Source organism: Canis lupus, chromosome 34, assembly GCF_048164855.1.
Source record: "Canis lupus baileyi chromosome 34, mCanLup2.hap1, whole genome shotgun sequence".
In the NCBI taxonomy this organism is placed as follows: Eukaryota; Metazoa; Chordata; class Mammalia; order Carnivora; family Canidae; genus Canis; species Canis lupus.
This window is the reverse complement of record NC_132871.1, coordinates 16,562,847-16,583,767: the sequence shown is the minus strand read 5'-3', so window position 1 is coordinate 16,583,767 and position 20,921 is coordinate 16,562,847. Positions and strand designations below refer to the sequence as shown.

Genomic DNA, 20,921 nt, shown 5'->3' with positions numbered 1-20,921 from the left:
CTTCTTACCCATTTAAACATTTAACCCTCAATTCTTCACCCTATCAGCCCCTAGCAATAACCATTCTACTTTCTGTTTTCATGAATTTGACTACTCTGGGAAGTCATTTAAGTGGAATCATACAGTATTTGTCCTTTTGTGTTTAGTTTATTTCACTTGGCATAATGTCATCTATGTTGTAGCATGTGTCAGAATTGCCTTCTATTTTAATGCTGAATAATATCCCATTGTAGGCATATACCACATTTTGATTGTCCATTCATCTTTCAATGGACATTTAGGTTATTTCTACCTTTTTACTCTTATGACTAATGCTGCTATGAACACTGATGTCTGGTACAGACTGAAATGTGTCCCCGCTAAACTCCATATATTAAAGTCCTAGTCTTCAATATGACTGTATTTGGAGATGGGGTATTTAAGAAGGTAATTAAAGTTAAATAAGGTCATTGGGGGCAGGAAACTTACTACCTTGCAAGTAAAGTAAAATCTCAAATATTCCACAGATCTCAACAACGTCATGTTCTACTTTATATACTTTCTAATTCCCACAGCAACATTGCGAAGTAGATTCCATAGTACTATTTTATAGATAAGGACACTGAAGTTTCAAGAGATTAAAGCTACATAGGAAGTGGCAAATCTAAGTGTGTGTGCATCCAAAGCCCAGAATCTCTCTATCATATATTTACCTAAATACATTTACCTTAAATCGTCTATGGTTTCCAGGTTCCTATGTACAATATCAGCTATTTTTCCCATTAATGGACTGTAATATAAAAGTTGATTTGCTAGGCAAGAGGAAAATTTTGACAGCACATTAATATCAAACCTATTAAAGGAAATATACAAAGGAGATTATTATTATTTACTTTCACTTAAAACACAATAAACAGTTATAAAATAAAAAGCAATAAAAATATTAATACACTGCTAATATATTACTAATTTTTTTAAAATATTTTATTTATTTATTCATGAGAGAGAGAGAGAGAGAGAGAGGCAGAGACACAGGCAGAGAGAGAAGCAGGCTCCATGCAGGGAGCCCGACGTGGGACTTGATCCCCGGTCTTCAGGATCACAGCCCGGGCTGAAGATGGCACTAAACCGCTGAGCCACCAGGACTGCCCATATTACTGACTTAAAAGGAATGTCTCTAAAATGTTGATTTTTTTATTGTTATAAAAGTAACTTATGCTATCAATTATAAAGTCAGATGCTACTAAGATTTTTTAAAGGGAAAAATCACTTGAAATTATTTAAATCATTTATCAGTTTTTTGAGGTGACAGATAAATTTCAACAGAAGGTTATACATTAACAAAACAATCAACTACTACAACTAGTCTGTGAAAAACTCCAGAATTTTTCTGTAGGAAAAACGATCCCATTTCTTCAACAAGTAAATGACAAGACAAAGAGAGGGAAGGAGAATTGTCATAGATTTTAAGACTCTTGGGGTGAGGAATTGCATGAAATCTGTTGATTACTTTCTCTGAATTCACTAAGACAAGCAAAAGGAAGTTATGCACAGCACAGTAAGTTAATGGCAAAAAACTGCAAACAACCTAAATATCTATCAAAAGTACATTGGATAGGGGTGCCTGCGTGGATCACTCAGTTAAGCATCTGCCTTTGATTCTGGTCATGATCTCTGGGTCATATGCTGTTTTAATGAACATTTTTAAAAATTTGAGCTATTGTCAACAATGACCAAATTTAACCCAAAAGCCCAGTAGTTTGGACTGCTCACAAAAGAAATATGATTATTCTCCTTATTTTCAATAAAAGATAGTTAAAGAGAATGCAAAAAATGGAAAAGATGAAAAGACAGATGGGTTGAGGTCATGAGACTTGTGAAATCACAACTTAGTAAATGAATGTAGACTTTCTCAGCCCATAGAACTTGTTGATCCTGTTTAATTTAATCCAGCCCATATAACAAAGGCCCACAGAGCTTGCCCACATATAACTAAAATTTTAAGAATTTAACATGGTTTATGCTTTAATCAGTATCCTAAAAGGGCATAAGATGGGATAATAATTACCAGTGATGAGTCTGCTCCTGTCTACAGATAAATATCCTGTGGCTTCTTCTGTATGTTAAGTCAATCCTTTCCTTTCTTACCCTAGGTTTCTACTTGGTTTAGGAGAGCTGTTCTGTGTTTTTTTGGCAGGGGGCGGAGGGGAGGCACTTGTCACTGCATTTAGCATTATACTCTCTAGCTCCATCCATGTTGTTACAAGTGGTAAGATCTCATTATTTTTTTTATAACTGCATAATATTCCATTGCATAAATTTACTATATCTTCTTTAGCCATTCATCTGTTGATGGACACTTGGCTACTTCCATAGTTTGGCTATTATTAAATAATGCTGCTATAAATATCAGAGTGCACATATCCCTTTGAATTAATGTTTTTGTATTCTGGGGGTTAATACCCAGTGGTGCCATTACTGGATCACAGAGTGGTTCTATTTTTAACTTTTTGAGGAACCTTCATACTGTTTTCCACAGTGGCTGCACCAGTTTACATTTCCACCAACAGCGCAAGAGGGTTCCTTTTCCTGCACATCCTCACCAACATTTATTGTTTTTTGTGTTGTTGATTTCAGCCATTTCAACAGGTAGTTTTCATTGCATTCATTGTAGTTTTACTTGCATTTCCCTGATGATTTCCATGTGTCTGCTGGCCATCTGGATGTCTTCTTTGGAGAAATGTCTGTTCATGTCTTCTACCCATTTTTAATTAGATTATTTGTTTTGGAGTGTTCAGTTATTTCAATTTTTATCTATGTTGGATACTAACCCTTTATCGGAAAGGTCATTTAAAAATATCTTCTCCCATTCAGTAAGTTGCCTTTTAGTTTTGTTGATTGTTTCCTTTGCTATGCAGAAGCTTTTTATTCTGATGTAGTCCCAAATAGTTTATTTTTGCTTTGATATCCCTTGCCTCAGGAGCTGTATCTAGAAAAATGTTGCTACAGGTAATGTCAGATAAAGTACTGCCTGTGCTCCTTCAAAGATTTATATGGTTTCAGGTCTCACGTTTTGGTCTTTAATCCATTTTGAGTTTACTTTGGTATATGGTGAAAGAAAAAGAAAGTGGTCCAATTTCATTCTTTTGCATTTAAAACTCCACTTGCAAAAAAAAAAAAATAAAATAATAAAATAAAAAAAAATAAAACTCCACTTGCAGGGATCCCTGGGTGGCGCAGCGGTTTGGCGCCTGCCTTTGGCCCAGGGCGTGATCCTGGAGACCCGGGATCGAATCCCACGTCGGGCTCCCGGTGCATGGAGCCTGCTTCTCCCTCTGCCTGTGTCTCTGCCTCTCTCTCTCTCTCTCTGTGTGACTATCATAAATAAATAAAAATTTATAAAAAAAAAAAAAATAAATAAAACTCCACTTGTTGAAGAAACTGTCTTTTGCCCATTTGATATTCATTCCTCCTTCCTCAAAGATTAATTGACCATATAATTGGTGGGTTTATTTTTGGGTTTTCTGTTCTATTCCATTGACCTAAGCATCTAGTTTTATGCCAGTACCACAGTTTTAATTGCCATTGCTTTATAATATAACTTGAAATCTGAAATCGGGATAACTCCAGTTTTGTTTTCCTTTTTCAAGATTGCTTTAGCTATCAGAGGTCTTTTGTAGGTCCATACAAATTTTAGGATTGTTTGTTCCAGTTCTGTGAAAAATGCTGTTGGTTTTGATAGGAATTGCATGAAATCTGTTGATTACTTTAGGTAGAATAGACATTTTAATAATATTCATTCTTCCAACCCATGAGCATGGAATGTGTTTCTTTCCATCATCTTGAATTTCCTTCATCAGTGTTTTGTAGTTTTCTCAGAGTACAAGTCTTTCACCTCTTTTAATTTTATTCCTTGATATTTTATTGGTTTTGGTGCAATTGTAAATGGGATTTTTTTTAAGATTTTATTTATTTATTCATGAGAGACAGAGAGGCAGAGACACAAGCAGAGGAGAAGCAGGTTCCCCATGGGGAGCCCGATATGGGAACCAATCCCAGGACTCTGGGACCAATACCTGAACCAAAGGCGGACACTCAACCACCGAGCCACCCAGGTGCAAATGGGGTTGTTTTCTTAATTTTACTTGCAAGTGCTTTATTATTCGTGTATAGGAAGGCAATAGGTTTCTGCACATTGATTTTGTATCCTGCAACTTTATTTGATTCATTTATCAGTTCTAGTAGTTTTTTGGTGGAGTCTTTAAGGTTTTCTATACATAGTATCATGTTATCTGCAAATTCTGAGAGTTTGCCTTGTTCCTTACAATTTGCATGTCTTTTATTTCTTTATGTTGTCTAATTGCTGTGTCTCAAACTTCTAGTACTATGTTGAGTAAAAGCAGTATTGTCTTATTCATGACCTTAAGGGCAAAGGTCTGTTTTTCACCACTAAGTATGATGTGGACTGCGGGTTTTTGATATAAGGTCTCTGTTATGTTAGACTATGTTCCCTCTAGGCCTAATTTGCAGAGGGTTTTTATCATGACTGGATGTTGTACTTTGTCAAATGCTTTTTCTGCCTTTAATGAAATGATTATTTGGCTTTTATCCTTTCTTTTATTTATTTATTTTTTATAGTGATATCCTTTCTTTTATTGATGTGATGTATCACACTGATTATTTTGTGAATATTAAATCACCCTTGCATCCCAGGAATAAATTCCACTTGATCGTGATGTATGATTTTTTTAATGTATTGTTGAATTTGGTATGCAAATATTTCACTGAGAATTTCCGCATCTATACACATGAGAGATATTGGCCTGTGGTTCTTTTTTTGTGGGGTCTTTATCTGATTTGGTATCAAAGCGATATTGGCCTAAGAGAATGAATTTGGAAGTTTTCCTTCCTCTTCTATTTTTTTGGAAGAGTTTGAGAAAAATAGATATTAATTCTTCTTTAAATGTTTGGTAGAATCCACCTATGAAGCCATTTGGTCCTGGACTCTGATTTTTAGGAGTTTTGTGATTACTGATTCAGTTTCATTTCTGGTAATCAGTCTGTTCAAATTTTCTATTCCCTCCTGCTTTAGTTTTGGTAGGCTATATGTTTCTAAGAATTTATCCACGTCTTCTAAGTTGTCTAATTGGTTGGCGTGTAGGTTTTCATAATCTCGTTAAAATTGTTTCTATTTCTGTGGTGTTGGTTGTTCTTTTAAAGATTTTATTTATTTTAGAGAGAGTATGAGCAGGGCAGGGGAGAAGGAGAGAAAGAATCCTAAACAGACTTCCTACTAAGTGTGGAGTCTGATGCAGGGCTCAATCCCAGAACCTCAGATTATGACCTGAGCCGAAATCAAGAGTAGAACATTTAAGAGATTGAGCCACCCAGGAGCCCCCTGTGCTATTGGTTATTTCTTCTCTTTCATTAGTAATTTTGTTTATCTAGGTTCTCTCCCTCTCTCTCTGATAAGTCTGAGTAGAGGTTTATTAATTTTGTTGATCTTTTCAAAGAACCAGCTCCTGGTTTCATTGGTATGTTCTATTGCATATTTTTAGTTTCTATATCATTTATTTCTACTCTAATCTTCATTATTTCCTTCCTTTTGTTCCATTTACATTTTGTTTGTTCTTTTTAGAGCTCCTTCAGGTGTAAGGTTAGGTTGTTTATCTGAGATTTTTCTTATTTCTTGATGTAGCCTTGTATTACTATAAACTTCCCTCTTAGAATCACTTTTGCTGCACCTCAAAGATTTTGGCAACTTGGTTTTTTTTAATTTTCATTTGTTTACATGTGATTTTTGATTTCTTGTTTGACTTCTTGGTTCACCCATTCATTATTTAGTATCATGTTATTTAACCTCCATGACTTTGTTCTCTTTGTGTTCCATGGTTTTTATTTTATTTTTTATTAAAGTATAATTGGCATATAACATTACATTAGTTTCAGGTATGCAAAATGATGAATTGATATTTATATAGACTGTGAAATGATTACCCCAGTAAGTCTAGTTTCCTCCTGTCACCATATAAAGCTACATAATACGTAACATAATATCGACTATGGTCATGATGCTATTACATTACAACCCCAACTTAAATTTATTTTGTGACTGGAAGTTCATATCTCCTGCCCACCTTCTCCCATTTTGCCTATCCTCCAATTCCCCTCCCCTCTGGCAACCACCAATCTATTCTCTACATTTATGTTTTGTTGTTTGCTCATTTGTTTTTAGAGTCCCATATACAAATGATATCATGTATTTGTCTTTGTCTGATTCATTTCACTCGGCCTAATATCTACAAGGTCTATCCATGTGTTTACAAATAGCAAGATTTCATTCTTTTGGCGGGCTAATATTCATATATATATATTTCTCCCACATCTTCTTTATCCATTCATCCATCAGTGGACACTTTGGCTGTTTCCATGTCTTAAATATTGTAAATAATGCTGCAATGAACATAAAGGTGCATATATCCTTTGATTGGTATTATTATTTTCTCTAGATAAACACCCAGAAGTGGACTTCTTGGATCATATGGTGGTTCTATTTTTATTATGGAAGCTCCATGTTTTCCATAACAGTGTACTAATTTACATTCCCACTAACAGTGCAAGAGGGTTCCCTTTTCCCCAAATCCTCACCAACACTTGCTACTTCTTGTCCTTTTGATAATTGCCCTTCTGACAGTAGTGAGATGATAACTCATAGTGGTTTTGATTTGCATTTCTGATTATTAGTGATGTTGAGCATGTTTTCATGTCCCATTGGCCATCTGTATGTCTTCTTTGGAAAAATATTTATTCAAGTCCCCTACTCATATTTTAATCAGATTGTTATTGTTGTTATTTAGCTGTAGGTGTTCTCTATATATTTTGGATTATTAACTTCTATTCAGATACATGATTTGCAAACATCTTCTCCCATTCAGTAGGTTGCTTTTATTTTGGTGATGATTTTCTTCACTGTTCAAAATGTTTTTAGTTTAATGTAGTCTCCTTGGTTTACTTTGTTTTTGTTGCCATTGATTGCCCTTGGAGTCAGATCCAAAGAAAATATCACTACAAGTAATTTCAAGTTTACTGCCTATGTTTTCTTTTAGGAGTTTTATGCCTTCTGGTCTTATGTTCAAGTGGTTTACTCCACTTGAGTGGAGTTTACTTTTGTGTATGGTGTAAGATAGTGGTCCAGTTTCATTCTTTTGCATGTGGCTAATTCAGTTTTCCCAGCACTATTTACTGAAGAGACTGTTCTTTCCCCATTGTATATTCTTGCCACCTTTGTCATAAATTAATTGACCATATGTTTACAAGTTTATTTGTGGGCTTTCTACGCTGCTCCATTGATCTGTGTTTTTTTGTTTTCTTTTGTTTTTTAAGAAATTCTTTTTCTTTTTAAAGATTTTATTTACTTATTTGAGAGAGAGGCAGAGACACAGGCAGAGGGAGAAGCAGGCTCCATGCAGGGAGCCCGATGTGGGACTCAATCCTGGGACTCTGGGATCATCTCCTGAGCCAAAGGCAGACACTCAACTGCTGAGCCATTCAGGCGTCCTTCTGTGTTTGTTTTTAATGCCAATAACATACTGTTCTAATTACTATAGCCTTCTAATATGCTTTGAAATTAGGGAGCTTGATGCTTTCTCTGTTCTCGAGACTGTGTTGGCTATTAGAGACTTTCTGTGGTGCCATACAAGTATTAGGATTGTTCTATTTCTGTGAAAAACCCCACTGGAATTTTGATAGAGTTGCACTGAATCTATAGGTTGCTTTGGGTAATATGGACATTTTAATAATATAAATTCTTCCAATCCATGGCCATGAATATTTTTCAATTTGTTTGTGTCCTCTTTGATTTCTTTCACCAATGTCTTAGTTTTCAGTGTCTTTCACTTCATTGTTTAAATTTATTCCTAGATATTTAATTCTTTTCAAAGCAATTATAAATGGGACTGTCCTCTTACTATGGGATTGTCCTATTCCTTCTAATTGTTTATTCTTAGTGTATAAAAGCACAACAGATTTTTAATATATTGACTTTGTATCCTGTAATTTCACTGAATTAGTTTATTAGTTCTCACAGGTTTTTGGTGGAGTCTTTAGGGTTTTCTATATATAAAAATCATGTCATCTGCAAATGGTGAGTTTTACTTCTTTACTTCTTCCTTTTCATTTTGGATGTCTTTTATTTCTTCTTTGCCTAATTGCTCTGGCTAGGACTGTATTTTTTTAAGATTTTATTTATTCACTTATTTGAGAGAAATTGAGAAGAAGGGAGGGAGAAAGAGAGAGAGAGCATATACACATGAGTTCACAAGACTGGATAGCAATCAAGGGAGAGGAAGAAGCAGGCTAACCACTAAGCAGGGAGCCCAATTCAGGGCTCAATCCCAGGACACTACAATCATAGACCTAAGCCAAACACAGACACTTAACTGACTGAGGCACCCAGGTGCTGCATAGGACTTTTAACACTATACTGAAAAAAAGTGGTAAGAGTGGGCATCTTTGTCTTACTCATCACCTTGAGGAAAAATTTTCAACTTTCCACCACTGAATACAATCTTAGCTGTGGGTATGTCATTTATGGACTTTATTATGATGAGGGACACTCTATACTTACTTTGTTGACAGTTTTTTTTTATCATAAATGGATGTTGAATTCCATCAAATGTTTTTTCTGCATCTATTAAGATTATGATATAATTTTTATCCTCCATTTTGTTAACGTGCTGTATCACATTAATTTGTGGATGTTGAACCATCCTTGCATCTTTGGAATAAATCCCCTTGACAATGGTATATGATCTTTTTAATGTATTATTGAATTTGGCTTGCTAATTTTTTAAGGATTTTTATATCTATGTTCATCAGATATACGGACTTGTAATTTTCTTTTTCTATGGTGTCCTTGTCTGCTTTTGGTTTCAGACTAATGCTAGCCTCTAAAATGAGTTTGGAAGTGTTCTCTCCTCTTCCATTTTTTGGGAGAGTTTGAGAAAAATAGGTATTAAGTCTTAAAAGAAGACTTTAATAAAATTCACCACTGAAAGCTGCTGTCTGTTCCTGGACTTTTGTTTGTTGGGAGTTTTTTAAATTACTGATTCAATCTCCTTGCTAGTAATTGGTCTATTGAGACCTTCTATTTTTTCATGATCAGGCTTGGAAGACTGTCTATTTTTAGGAATTTATCCATTTCTTCTAAGTTGTCCAATTTGTTGGTATATAATTGTCCACCACAGCCAAGATCTTATTAGCTTTTGTATCATTTTGTTATCAGGTATGATGTTCCCTCATTCATTTCTGATTTCATTTTTTAAAAAGATTTTATTTATTTATTCATGAGAGACACAGAAAGAGACAGATATAGCCAGAGGGAGAAGTAGGCTCCCTATGGAGAGCCTGTGTAGAACTCAGTCCCAAGACCATGGAATCACGGGCTGAGCCAAAGGCAGACACTCAACCACTGAGCCACCTGGGTGGTTCCGATTTCATTTATTCAAGATCTCTTTCTTAGTAAATAGCTAAAAGTTTATCAATTTTGTTTATTTTTTTCAAAGAACCAGCTTAATTTCATTGATCTTTTCTTTTTTTAATATTTTATTTATTTGAGACAGAAAGTACAAGCAGGCAGGGAGGGACAGGAGGAGAGGGAGAAACAGTCCCTACTGAATAGGGAGCCCAATGAGGGGCTCGAGCCCCAAGATGACTTGCCCCGAAGGCAGATGCTTAACCAACTGAACCAACAAGCCACACCTCATTGATCTTTTCTATTATCTCCTTAGTCTCGTTTTCTTTTTTTAATTTGAGAAAGAGAGAAAGTACAAGTGGGGAGGAGGGGCAGAAGAGGAGAGAGAGGGAAAGAATCTCAAGCAGATTCCGTGTTGAGAACAGAGCCCAACTTAGGGGCTCAAATTCACCACCCTCAAATCACAACCTGAGCTAAAATCAAGAATTGGACACTTAACCAACTGATCTACCCAGGTGACCCTCTCTAGTCTCTTTGTCATTTACTTTTTCTCTGACCTTTGTTATGACCTTCTTTCTACTAATTTTGGGCTTCCATTTGCTCTTTGCTTTCTAGTTCCTTTAGAAATAAAGTTAGATTATTTATTTCAGATTTTACTTATTTCTTGAAGTAGATCTGTATCACTATGAACTTCCCTGTTAAAACTGCTTTTGCTGCATCCCACAGATTTTGGAAAGCTATATTTTCATTTATCTGAGGAAAATTTGATTTTTTTTACTTTTCCTTCAATTTCTTAATTGGCCCATTGGTTGTCTGGTGGTATGTTGTTAAATCTCCACATATTTGTAATTTTTCCAACTTTTTGTGATTAATTTATACTGTCGTACCATTGCAGTCTGAAAAGATGCTTGATAGGGTTTCAATCTTCTAAAATTTCTTGAGACTTGTTCTCCCCAAACTGGTAGTCACTACAGCTGTCATCGGCTCTCCATCTGAGCCACCACCCTGCTGTGCAGCCTCCAGATACCAAAAACAAGCATACTGAGGCCACAAGAGTCAGAAGTTGGCATTAGTCCATTTATATTTAAAATAATTATAGATGGGTATGTACTCATGGTCATTTTAACTGTTTCCTGGCTGTTTTGTTGTTCTTCTCTGCTGATTTTCCCTCTTGCTCTCTTCCCTTATGATTTAATGCCTTTCTGTGGTGTTAGGATTCCAGTTTCATGATCCTTTGTATATCTACCATATGTTTTTGCTTTGTGATTTCCATTTGGCTTACATATATCAGCCTATATATAGATATACCAGTCTATTTTAAGTTGATAGGAATTTAAGTCTGAATACATTCTAAAACTCTACATTTTTACTCCCCTTACCACATTTTATGTTTTTGATGTCACATTTCTTATCTTTTTATTTAGTATATCCCTTAACTGTTATCATTATACTTAATTTTACTACTTTTGCCTTCTAACCTTCACAGTCCACTACTCTTTATATTTACCTTTAGCAGAGAGATTTTTACTTTATATGTTTTCTTGTTACCAATTGGCCTTTCTTTTCAGCGTAAAGAAGTACCTTTCATGTATCTTTTAACTCTAGTAGTGGTAAACCTGTTCAGTTTTTGCTTGTCTAGAAAACTTCCTCTCCTTCAATTCTGAACGATAATCTTCTCAGGTAGGGTATTCTTGGTTGGAAGTGTTTTGCTTTTGGCACTTTGAATATATCATGCCACTCCCTTCTGGCCTGCAAAGTTTACATTGAAAAATCTGGGAAGAGTCTTAGGGGGTTACCTTGTACATAAAAAGTTGTTTTTCTCTTGCTGCTTTTAAGACTCTCTTTTTAACTTTTGATGTTTTAATTATAATGTGTCTTGATATAAATTTCTGGGTTCATCTTATTTGGAACTCTCTGGGATTCCTAGATCTAAATATCTGTTTCCTTCCCCAGATTAGTGCAATTTTTAGATATTTTTTCTTCAAATAAGTGTTCTGTTCCTTTTTCTCTCTCTTCTCCTTCTGGAACATCTATTAGGAGAACACTGTTCCACTTAATGTAGTCCCATAGCCCTCATATAGTATCTTTACTTTTTTTTTTTTTTTTTTTCTTGCTGCACTGTTTGAGTGAGTTCCACTTTACCCTGGTTCCAGTCACTAGTTCTTCTGGTTCACCTAGTCTGCTGCTGAACCTCTGCAGTGTGTCTTTCAGTTCAGTTATTATATTCTTCAGTTCCAAGTCTTCTGTTTGTACTTTCTTATGTTTTCCATCTCTTTGTTGAAGTTTTATGTCCATCCATTCTTCTCCTGAGATCTCTGTTTCATTATGGTTTTTTCAGGGGTTTTATCTTCTCTCATTTAAAATATAGCCCATTGTTTTCTCACTTTTCTTTGACTTTCAATGTCTGTTCTTATACATTAGGCAACATAGCTATCTTTTCAATCTTGAAGGAATCACAGGAAGACCAGGGTACTTCAGTCTGCTATCTGTGTGGTGCTTTGGGCATATCTGCCTGTCAAGAAGTCTCTGATTGGTCCAGTCCCATGGGTCTCAGAAACACAAAACTCCCTGGACACCAGAGGCAGGTGTTCAAAGGGCGCTCCCTCTGTGGACTGCCATATATGCCAGATTTGGCAGGGCCAAGGAGGAGTACCAGGCCGAGGCAAAGCTGCCTACCAGCTTTAGCAGTGTGGGGCTGTGGGGGATACTGGGTAAGGGCAAGCTGGCCCAATGGTTTGGTGGGGCAGAGCCACAGAAGTACACAAAAGCAGGGTAAACAACTTTTACAAGGTAGGAGACCACTAAAATGGTACCTGCCAGTGTTGGTGTGAGCAAGGTAGAAGAGTACAAAAATGGTGCCCACCAGTGCCTCTGGCAACAAGAGTTCCAATGGACCCTGTCCCTCTGGCAGGCACTTTAAGCTTACCCTGTAAATCCCCTTCACATATGGCTTAGGCACTTCCAAACTGCTACTTTTGTGCTGGGTTCCAAGACAAGTAAGCCTGCATGTGAACATTTTAAGAGCAGAGTCCCAGGTTCCTACAACACTTGGGTCTCCTTGATGCAAGCCCCAGTAGTTTTGTTTGTTTATTTGTTTTAAAGATTTTATTTATTTATTCATGAGAGACACACAGAGAAAGAGAGGCAGAGACACAGGCAGAGGGAGAAGCAGGCTCCATGCAGGGAGCCCAAGGTAGACTCGATCCTGGGACTCCAGGATCACGCCCTGAGCCAAAGGCAGACACTCAACTTCTGAGCCACCCAGCCATCCCATCTCCAGTAGTTTCCAAAGCCACACATTTATGAGCTCATTTCTCTGGTACAGGTCCCAAGAGCTGGGGTTCTTGATGTGGGGCTCAACCTCCTCACTCCTCAGGGATAGGCTTTATATTTGTTAGATCCCTCCCTTTGTGGGTCACTGAGTCAGGAGTGCGGACCTCAAGAGCATGTCTCTGCCTCTCCCACCTATCTCCAGGTGGCCTTGCCATGATATCTTGTGGAGTTGTTTTTCAGCTAGTCCTCGGGTCTTTTTTCAGAGACAGTTGTTTTATAGGTAGCTGTATATTTGGTGTGTCTTTGGTAGAATGTGTAGGGTCTTCCTATGTTTCCATCTTGAACCGCCTTTCTGTTCTGTGGTTTTCAAATGTTCCTTTCTTTTTCCCACTTTGATTTTCCCTTTCTTCACTAACATTTGTTTTACCCCATTAATAATGGATGTAGGCTATGCTGGGACAGCCTTTTTAACATAGGATCTATGTTAAAAAGTTCGAAATTTTCAGAAATAGCTAAAGATTTTCCAAAATAAGGTCTGTTGCTATCTCCCCTTTTTTATAAGTGGAGTTTCTCATATTCTTATATAGTATGAATAATATAGTTTTGTATAGAATAGACTTCTTATAAGAACATGCTGAACAAATTTTACATTTTTCTAGATGATTACTGACTATGCCAACATACTGCAAATATAGTTGTGTACAGGAAAGAGATGTGAATTAATCCTGTTCACAGCAGCATACCTGAAAACTTCTAAGTCACATATGATTATATTCATTGCCTCTCCATAAAAAAGTGATGAACAACTACTTACAAATGCTGCTAAACAATGTTAAAAAGTTTTCCTTTCTAATAAACTGGTGTCTTCTTTTCTCCCCTATCATTCAGAGAATCTTTTTCTTTCTTTTTTTAATTTATTAAGTGAACTTTACCCCCAATATAGGCTCAAACTCGTAACTCCAAGATCAAGAATCTCATGCTCCACCAATTGAGTCAGCCAAGCACCTTGAATCTTTTCTTTCTGAAGTACAATCCTCCAGAAAAGAAGATTCAAAGAGCCAAATAGGGATGCCTGGGTGGCTCAGTTGTTGAGCATCTGCCTTTGGGTCAGGGCGTGATACCAGGTCCAGGGATGGAGTCCCACATCAGGCTCCCTGTGAGGAGCCTGCTTCTTCTCCCTCTGCCTATGTCTCTGCCTCTCTCTCTCTCTCTGTGTCTCTCATGAATAAATAAAATGTTTTCACAAAAAAAAACAAAAAGCCAAATAGCTGTTACTGCACCTTAGTTATATTTTAATTAATTATATATGTGGAAAAGCACACTGTTCCCACTGTTAATTTATTTATTTTTTTTATTTTTTTTTTTTTAAAGATTTTATTTATTTATTCATGAAAGACTGAGAGACAGAGCCAGAAACAAAGGCAGAGGGAGAAGCAGGCTCCATGCACCGGGAGCCCGATGTGGGATTCGATCCCAGGTCTCCAGGATCGCGCCCTGGGCCAAAGGCAGGCGCCAAACCGCTGCGCCACCCAGGGATCCCCCCACTGTTAATTTAAAGAGCAAATATTAGAGTTTTCTTTCTCTCTTAGGGAAAATATAAATTCCTCATTATTTTCCTTTACACAATCAAAAAACCCTCAACCCAAATGAGTTTACATTTTTTTTCAGTGAAGCTTAATTAGGTAGGCAGCAGCTCCCCATTCTTTCTCTACAAGATTTCACTGAGCTAACTTTGAATAAGATAACTGTGCTCTTAAATGATGAACCCAGAGTACTTGCCTTTCTAGTCTTCTCCATGATTCTATAACTAGTGCTTCAACCAGAAGGTCATGGGCCTCAGGAGCACACCTCAAGAAAACCAAGAGAAAATAATCTGTCATACATGAATGCTTTTAAATTACTAAAAACAATTATGCAAGTAAGAGTTATATTGCAAAAGTGAACCTCAAATTATTGTACTCTTACACAGACCTTATCTCTGGTCTATTCCCATTTCAGTATTTTGTTTTCTTGATACAATATAAAAACATCAACATTTTATTCCATGTCTCTCTCATTCTTTTATCTGTTCAATGCCTTCCACTGAACAATGAAAATGTTCAATGATACATGTTATGCTAAAAGTACACATAACGTAGGTTACTTTGCTCTGATTACAAAAATATTTTTATAGGAGAGAGTTTGTAAAATACAGAAAAACTTAAATAGGATACTAAAAATGATTTACAGGTCTGTACTCATAAATTGCCACCATCATTAATTTGGAGCATATCATTCGAGTTATCTTTTCTACACACATATGAAATACACATATTTCTTTTACATGCTTATATCCTACCCTTTTCAGTAAGTTAACATTATATTTTGGACATTTGCCCATGACACTATACATTGTTCACAACAATTTTTAAACATTGTATATTATTCCATTATGTGAATATAATATCACTTAAACACTCACCTACTTTTAGAATTTTAGTTTTTCAGCATTATAAATAACGTTGGGCTGAATATCAATGTACAATAACCTTTATATGTATCTCAGATTATTTTCTTTGGATAAATCTTAGAAGCAACCTTTTTTAGATTCAAGGGTATTTTTATAGTTTTTGATACATTCTGTACCACCAGAGCATATAAGAGTCCCACTTCTAGTATATCTTCATTAACAATGAATACTTTCTATATAACTAAACCACATAGACTATATTTTGTAGGTATAAAAATCTCTTTTAACCAATCTTAGTATCTTTATAATGTTAAGACTCTAGTTGTCTCCTAAAAATCAAAGACTTTCAGGTTGAGTCATGAAGCAAAACTGAACTACATGCTGCTTTTAAAACTTGAAAACAAAATTATATTTTACTCTTAAAATCCTTTCAGTATTAAAATATTACTTAGGAGGGAAACATAGAAATATAGTTTTTAGACAAATCCTCACCAAATAGCATTTCTCCATCTGCCTAAACAGACATGAGTCTTGTGAGGTGTTTAACCCAATGTTTTGTGGTTAAATAAATTTGGAAACTGCTTGCTTAGCTACCCATTATATACATTAACATATAAGGGCTGTGAAGAGTCCTGCAAAAAAGACTTGTTTAATTTTGTCTTATTCATCATTTTCCAAGTTAACATGAACACTGAGGAAGTAAATCTATACCGATATAGGAGTTGGATAATCATGTGAGAAAACTGCTATTTTTCCATGAATGAGACTAAGAAATAGATTACAACTTCTGTGTGTTACTTTTCTCTTATATGTCTGCTAAATACTTTCTTTAGACAATCCAGTTTTTCTGAAGGCTGGATTCCCTTGCAAACCATGAAAAATATCTTTGCTTTTTTAATGTTTTCCCAGCTCTACTGAATTATGATTAAACAAAATTGTATATAATTGTATATATTCAGGTTACACAACAGGACATTTGATATACATATACATTGTTACCATAAAGACTATCCTCTAACCATCTTAAAAGTATTAAATGATCAGGAATACTGTTTACAGAAAAAGAGTTTTCCATTTTAAAGAGATTTTTAGAAAATTAAAATATAAAAATAAACTACAATGATGTCTATAAAATCTAAAAGTATATTACTTACTGCTGTATGAAGTACAACACATTCACCAGGGTATCATCATCCATGAATTCTATTTGACTTGTAGCTAAATTATGAAGAGTAAGAAAGTGGGGATAGTCTCTGATACAGTCAACATTTTTTAAAAAGCTGGTCCTTTGCTGTTGAAACTGCCAAAGTATATTAAATGCACATTCCACTTGCTTTTCTGAAAATGTGGCTTTGTTTTTCTTAATAAGATCAAATACTTGCTCTTCATCTGTACACTTAATCATCTGGCTAATTAGTGGTTTACAACTGCAGGTTCGAAATTGAAACACTCTCCAGGAGCATGGATAAATGGCTCTTAGGCGAAGCATATTTACAAGTAATGAGTCTAAAAGAAAGGTAATTTTTCATTCACATCACAAATTTTCTTAGCTAAAGAAAACCATTTGCAACTAGTAGTCAGATGCAATATGCTGGAAAACAGGTAACTTTTTCCTTCACGTATTTTGCTTCCATTATGGTAACTCCAAATCCCATTCCAACATGCAGCTTCTGTAAAAAGATTGGTTTAACATGGTTATGCTAATATTATTAATACCAAATCAGATTCAAAATTCAAATTAGGGCAGCCTGGATGGCTCAGTGGTTTGGTGCCTGCCTTCAGCCCAGAGCGTGATCCCAAGGTCCCAGGATCGAGTCCCACATCAGGCTCCCTGCGTGGAGTCTGCTTCTCCCTCTGCCTGTGTCTTTGCCTCTGTCTCTGTGTCTCTCATGAATAGATAAATAAAATCTTAAAAAAAATTTTGTTTCAGATTAAAGTAACAAGTTTTTTTCTGCATTAACTTCAGACCTTGTTCTTAGTCTGAAGCAAACAGCAGAACTTGGTCCAAAACTAAGTGTCCAGGAAAAGGGACTTCTTTCTGCACTCCATTAAAAAAATTTTTTTAGGGACACCTGGGTGGCTCAGTGGTTGAACATCTTCTGCCTTTGGCTCAGAGCGTGATCCTGGAGTTCCGGGATCGAGTCCCACATTGAGCTCCCTACATGGAGCCTGCTTCTCCCTCTGCCTATGTCTCTGCCTCTCTGTGTGTGTGTCTTTCATGAATAAATAAATAAAATCTTTTAAAAAAATAAAAATGTAAAAATAAATAAATAAATAATAAAATAAAATAAAAAATGTTTGTTAAATTTTACACATATACAAATACATATATTCAAATTCGACCATAAAAGCAGAAGGGAAAAAAAAAAATCCTAAACTCAGAACCATCATTTTAAACAAAAGAGTCAAACTGTTTGCAATAAATAAATATATCATCTTGGGATCCCTGGGTGGCGCAGCGGTTTGGCGCCTGCCTTTGGCCCAGGGCGCGATCCTGGAGACCCGGGATCGAATCCCACGTCGGGCTCCCGGTGCATGGAGCCTGCTTCTCCCTCTGCCTGTGTCTCTGCCTCTCTCTCTCTCTGTATGACTATCATAAATAAATAAAAAATATATTTAAAAAAAAATAAAAAAATAAATATATCATCTTAACATTTTTACAAGAAACAGTCATAATTCAGAGCCATAGTTTCTTTTTTTTTCCTCAGGATGGTGGGATCCAGTCCAGCATGGGGCTCACCCAGTCTGCTGGAGATTCTTTTCCCTCTCCCTCTCTCCCCCTCTGCTCCTCCTTCCATTTGTGTGCATGCTCTCTCTCAAATAAATAAAATATTTTTTTAAAAAATTGTTTTCAGAAAGGTAGTTTCTAGTATATCTACTTTCGAGATAATTTCTTGTTTCTTCTGGTACTCTAAAAGAATTCAAATGATTTGGTCACTACTGACCTTTGGTCAGTTTAAACCAATAAGCAAGACGATTAAAGCACCAATCAGGAAATATAAAGAAATCAAGAAATGTATCAAGACATGGTGAAGCAATTTAAGAACCAAAGATAATTATGAAAAAGGAGAATTTATTTTAAAACTATATTATAGGGCAGCCCGGGTGGCCCAGCAGTTTAGCGCTGCCTTCGGCCCAGGGCGTGACCCTGGAGACCCGGGGTCGAGTCCCACGTCGGGCTCCCGGCACGGAGCCTGCTTCTCCCTCTGCCTGTGTCTCTCTGCCTCTCTCTCTCTCTCTCTCTGTGTGTCTCTCATGAATAAATAAATAAATAATCTTAAAAAAAAACACATATTATAAATGTTTATATTTCTAATTGAGAAACAACAGAAAAGCTGCGACTAAAATCACAATACCTAACATTTCTGCGACATTTCACAAAGGACTTTTTTTTTTTTTTTTTTTTTTTATGATAGTCACAGAGAGAGAGAGAGAGGCAGAGACACAGGCAGAGGGAGAAGCAGGCTCCATGCACCGGGAGCCCGATGTGGGATTCGATCCCGGGTCTCCAGGATCGCGCCCTGGGCCAAAGGCAGGCGCCAAACCGCTGCGCCACCTAGGGATCCCTCACAAAGGACTTTTAAAATAGATCATCTCATTAAATTCTCTCAACTAACCTATCAGGCAGATATTGCCATTTGCATTTTACAGATAAGAAAAGCTATTTTCAAAAAGGACTAAAAAAGGGCAGCCCGGGTGGCTCGGATGGCTCAGCAGTTTAGCGCCGCCTTCAGCCCAGGGCGTGATCCTGGAGACCCAGGATCGAGTCCCACGTCGGGCTCCCTGCATGGAGCCTGCTTCTCCCTCTGCCTGTGTCTCTGCCTCTCTCTCTCTCTCTCTCTGTGTCTCTCATGAATAAATAAATAAAATCTTTATTAAAAAAAAGGTCTAAAAAAAACTACTTTAGTACTTGTGAACTGAGACAAGCACTCAGTTATTTCTATTCTTTCAACTTGAACACCTCCTTACATCAGCAAAACCAACACTAAAAGATTGCCTCAGACTCTATGGTTATGCTGAGCTGTTTACAAGGAAAGAAAAGCAAAACGAGACAGTATTGGTACTTTGTGGCAATCAGCACAGTGCAGACGGCGTCCTGACCTCGGCCGACCTGGGTCTCACACACACAAACCCTGCCCGCAGCGAGGGTATCAAGGTTCCTCCGTCTACGATAGAAAACAGGAGCCGCTCACGGGCTGGGAGACCAAGGTGTTAGGTCTCCAGCTACGTCCCAGACAAACGGCCTTTGGAAAGTCACTTGACCAAAGGAGGGCCCTTGGGGCTGAGTGCTGGGTGCACGGTGGCACCGGATGTGAACCACGAGCATCCCCCACGCTGGGCGCACAGCCGCCCTGGACGAACCAAAGCGGCCGCCCTCGTCCCGCTCACCGCGGGCTCAGCCCGGCCCGCCCCCGAGCACCCGGGAAAATCCAATACCCGGGAGGCGGCCTCCGTTCTCGGCCAAACCCTGCACCTCGGGGCCGGAAACGTGCTGGGCGGAAGACGACCTGCCGCCCCTCCTCGGCCCTGGCTTGCAGGTGACACTCTCCCCTCAACGACCTCCAGCTCTTCTGGAGGATGCCGGGGAAGGCTGGTTAAGATGGCTCTTTCTGGTCCCCAAGAAGGGACAGAACCCCCCATCCCCCCCCCCCAGCTCATAGCTTGCAGCCTTTCCTCCAGAGACATCACCTCTCCGATGAAGATCCAGTCCCCAAAGCAGGTTTAAAAAAAAAAAAAATGCCTGGACTGCACAGCGTGCTCAGCTTAAGGCACGTACTACACGCCCCAGAGGACGTAGCGGCGAGGCCAACGGAATGGACGTCGCTTACGCATTCGCGGGGCATTCTGGGCATTGTAGTTCCACTTTGAGAGACTTCGGGCCGACCCCTTTTAAACTGCTGCAGTTCTAAGTCCTTTAGGTCATTGTTTCCCAATCATCTTGGGCTTTTCTCCCAGTCCATGGAAAACTGATTTTTTGATAGTATGTAATAAAACATGGACACCTAGAAAATGAAATTTGAAAAGGTAAACATGGAAAAAACACCTGTGGATTTTTGTTTCTTGTACTATTCAGCATATATGAAATGACCATCAACTGGCTATAAAAGTAAAGTCTTACTCTCAGTTTCTGCCCTTGTGTCATGGTGAGGCCAGTCTTTGGAACCATACTTTTTTTTTTTTTAAACAGATTTATTGAGAAATAATTTACACACAGCATCATTTACCCATTCACATTGTACAATTCAATGCTTTTCCTAGTTTAGAGTTCTGGAGCATCACCACAATTCATTTTAGAACTTTTTAAAAGATTCATTTATTTATTCATGAGAGAATACAGAGACATAGGCAGAGGGAAAAGCAGGCTGCATGCAAGGAGCCTGATGTGGGACTCAATCCCAGAACCCCAGGATCATGCCCTGAGCCAAAGGTAGACACTCAACCACTGAGCCACCCAGGTGCCCCTAGAATATTTTTATAAGTCCAAAAAGAAATCAGCTAACCAACAGCAGTCACTTCCCCTACTTCACCCCCAACACTATAGTTAATCACTAATGGGAGAGCACAATTTGAGTAGCATTGATTTAGATTGTTTGGAACCATGTCAACTGATTACCTTGAAGACTGAGGTTGGCCTTAATGCACAGAATAGTTTCAGAAAAAACATCAGAAAAAGCATAGGGATGAAACTAGGCACTGTGTCACTATTCTTCAGTCAAAGACCTATAGTTAAAATTGGGATTACTGACC

General features: G+C 37.5%; 1 protein-coding gene across 12 annotated transcripts in view; it reads right to left on the bottom strand.

Moving 5' to 3' along the window:
* FASTKD1 (FAST kinase domains 1) overlaps positions 1 to 20,921 on the bottom strand; it is a 56,160-nt gene that overhangs the window by 28,232 nt on the left and 7,007 nt on the right. For 6 of the 12 annotated variants that reach the window (XR_012023931.1, XR_012023932.1, XR_012023933.1 and 3 more), the window contains exons 1-4: positions 19,863 to 19,993; positions 16,328 to 16,843; positions 14,504 to 14,572; positions 707 to 832 (exon numbers count right to left, since the gene is read on the bottom strand). Coding sequence is in view for 9 of the 12 variants with exons in the window: in XM_072811309.1 (XP_072667410.1) it covers positions 707 to 832; positions 14,504 to 14,572; positions 16,328 to 16,662 (530 nt within the window). In the remaining 3 variants the exon portion in view is untranslated. The other 6 variants (XM_072811312.1, XM_072811315.1, XM_072811311.1 and 3 more) reach the window with 5 other exon arrangements.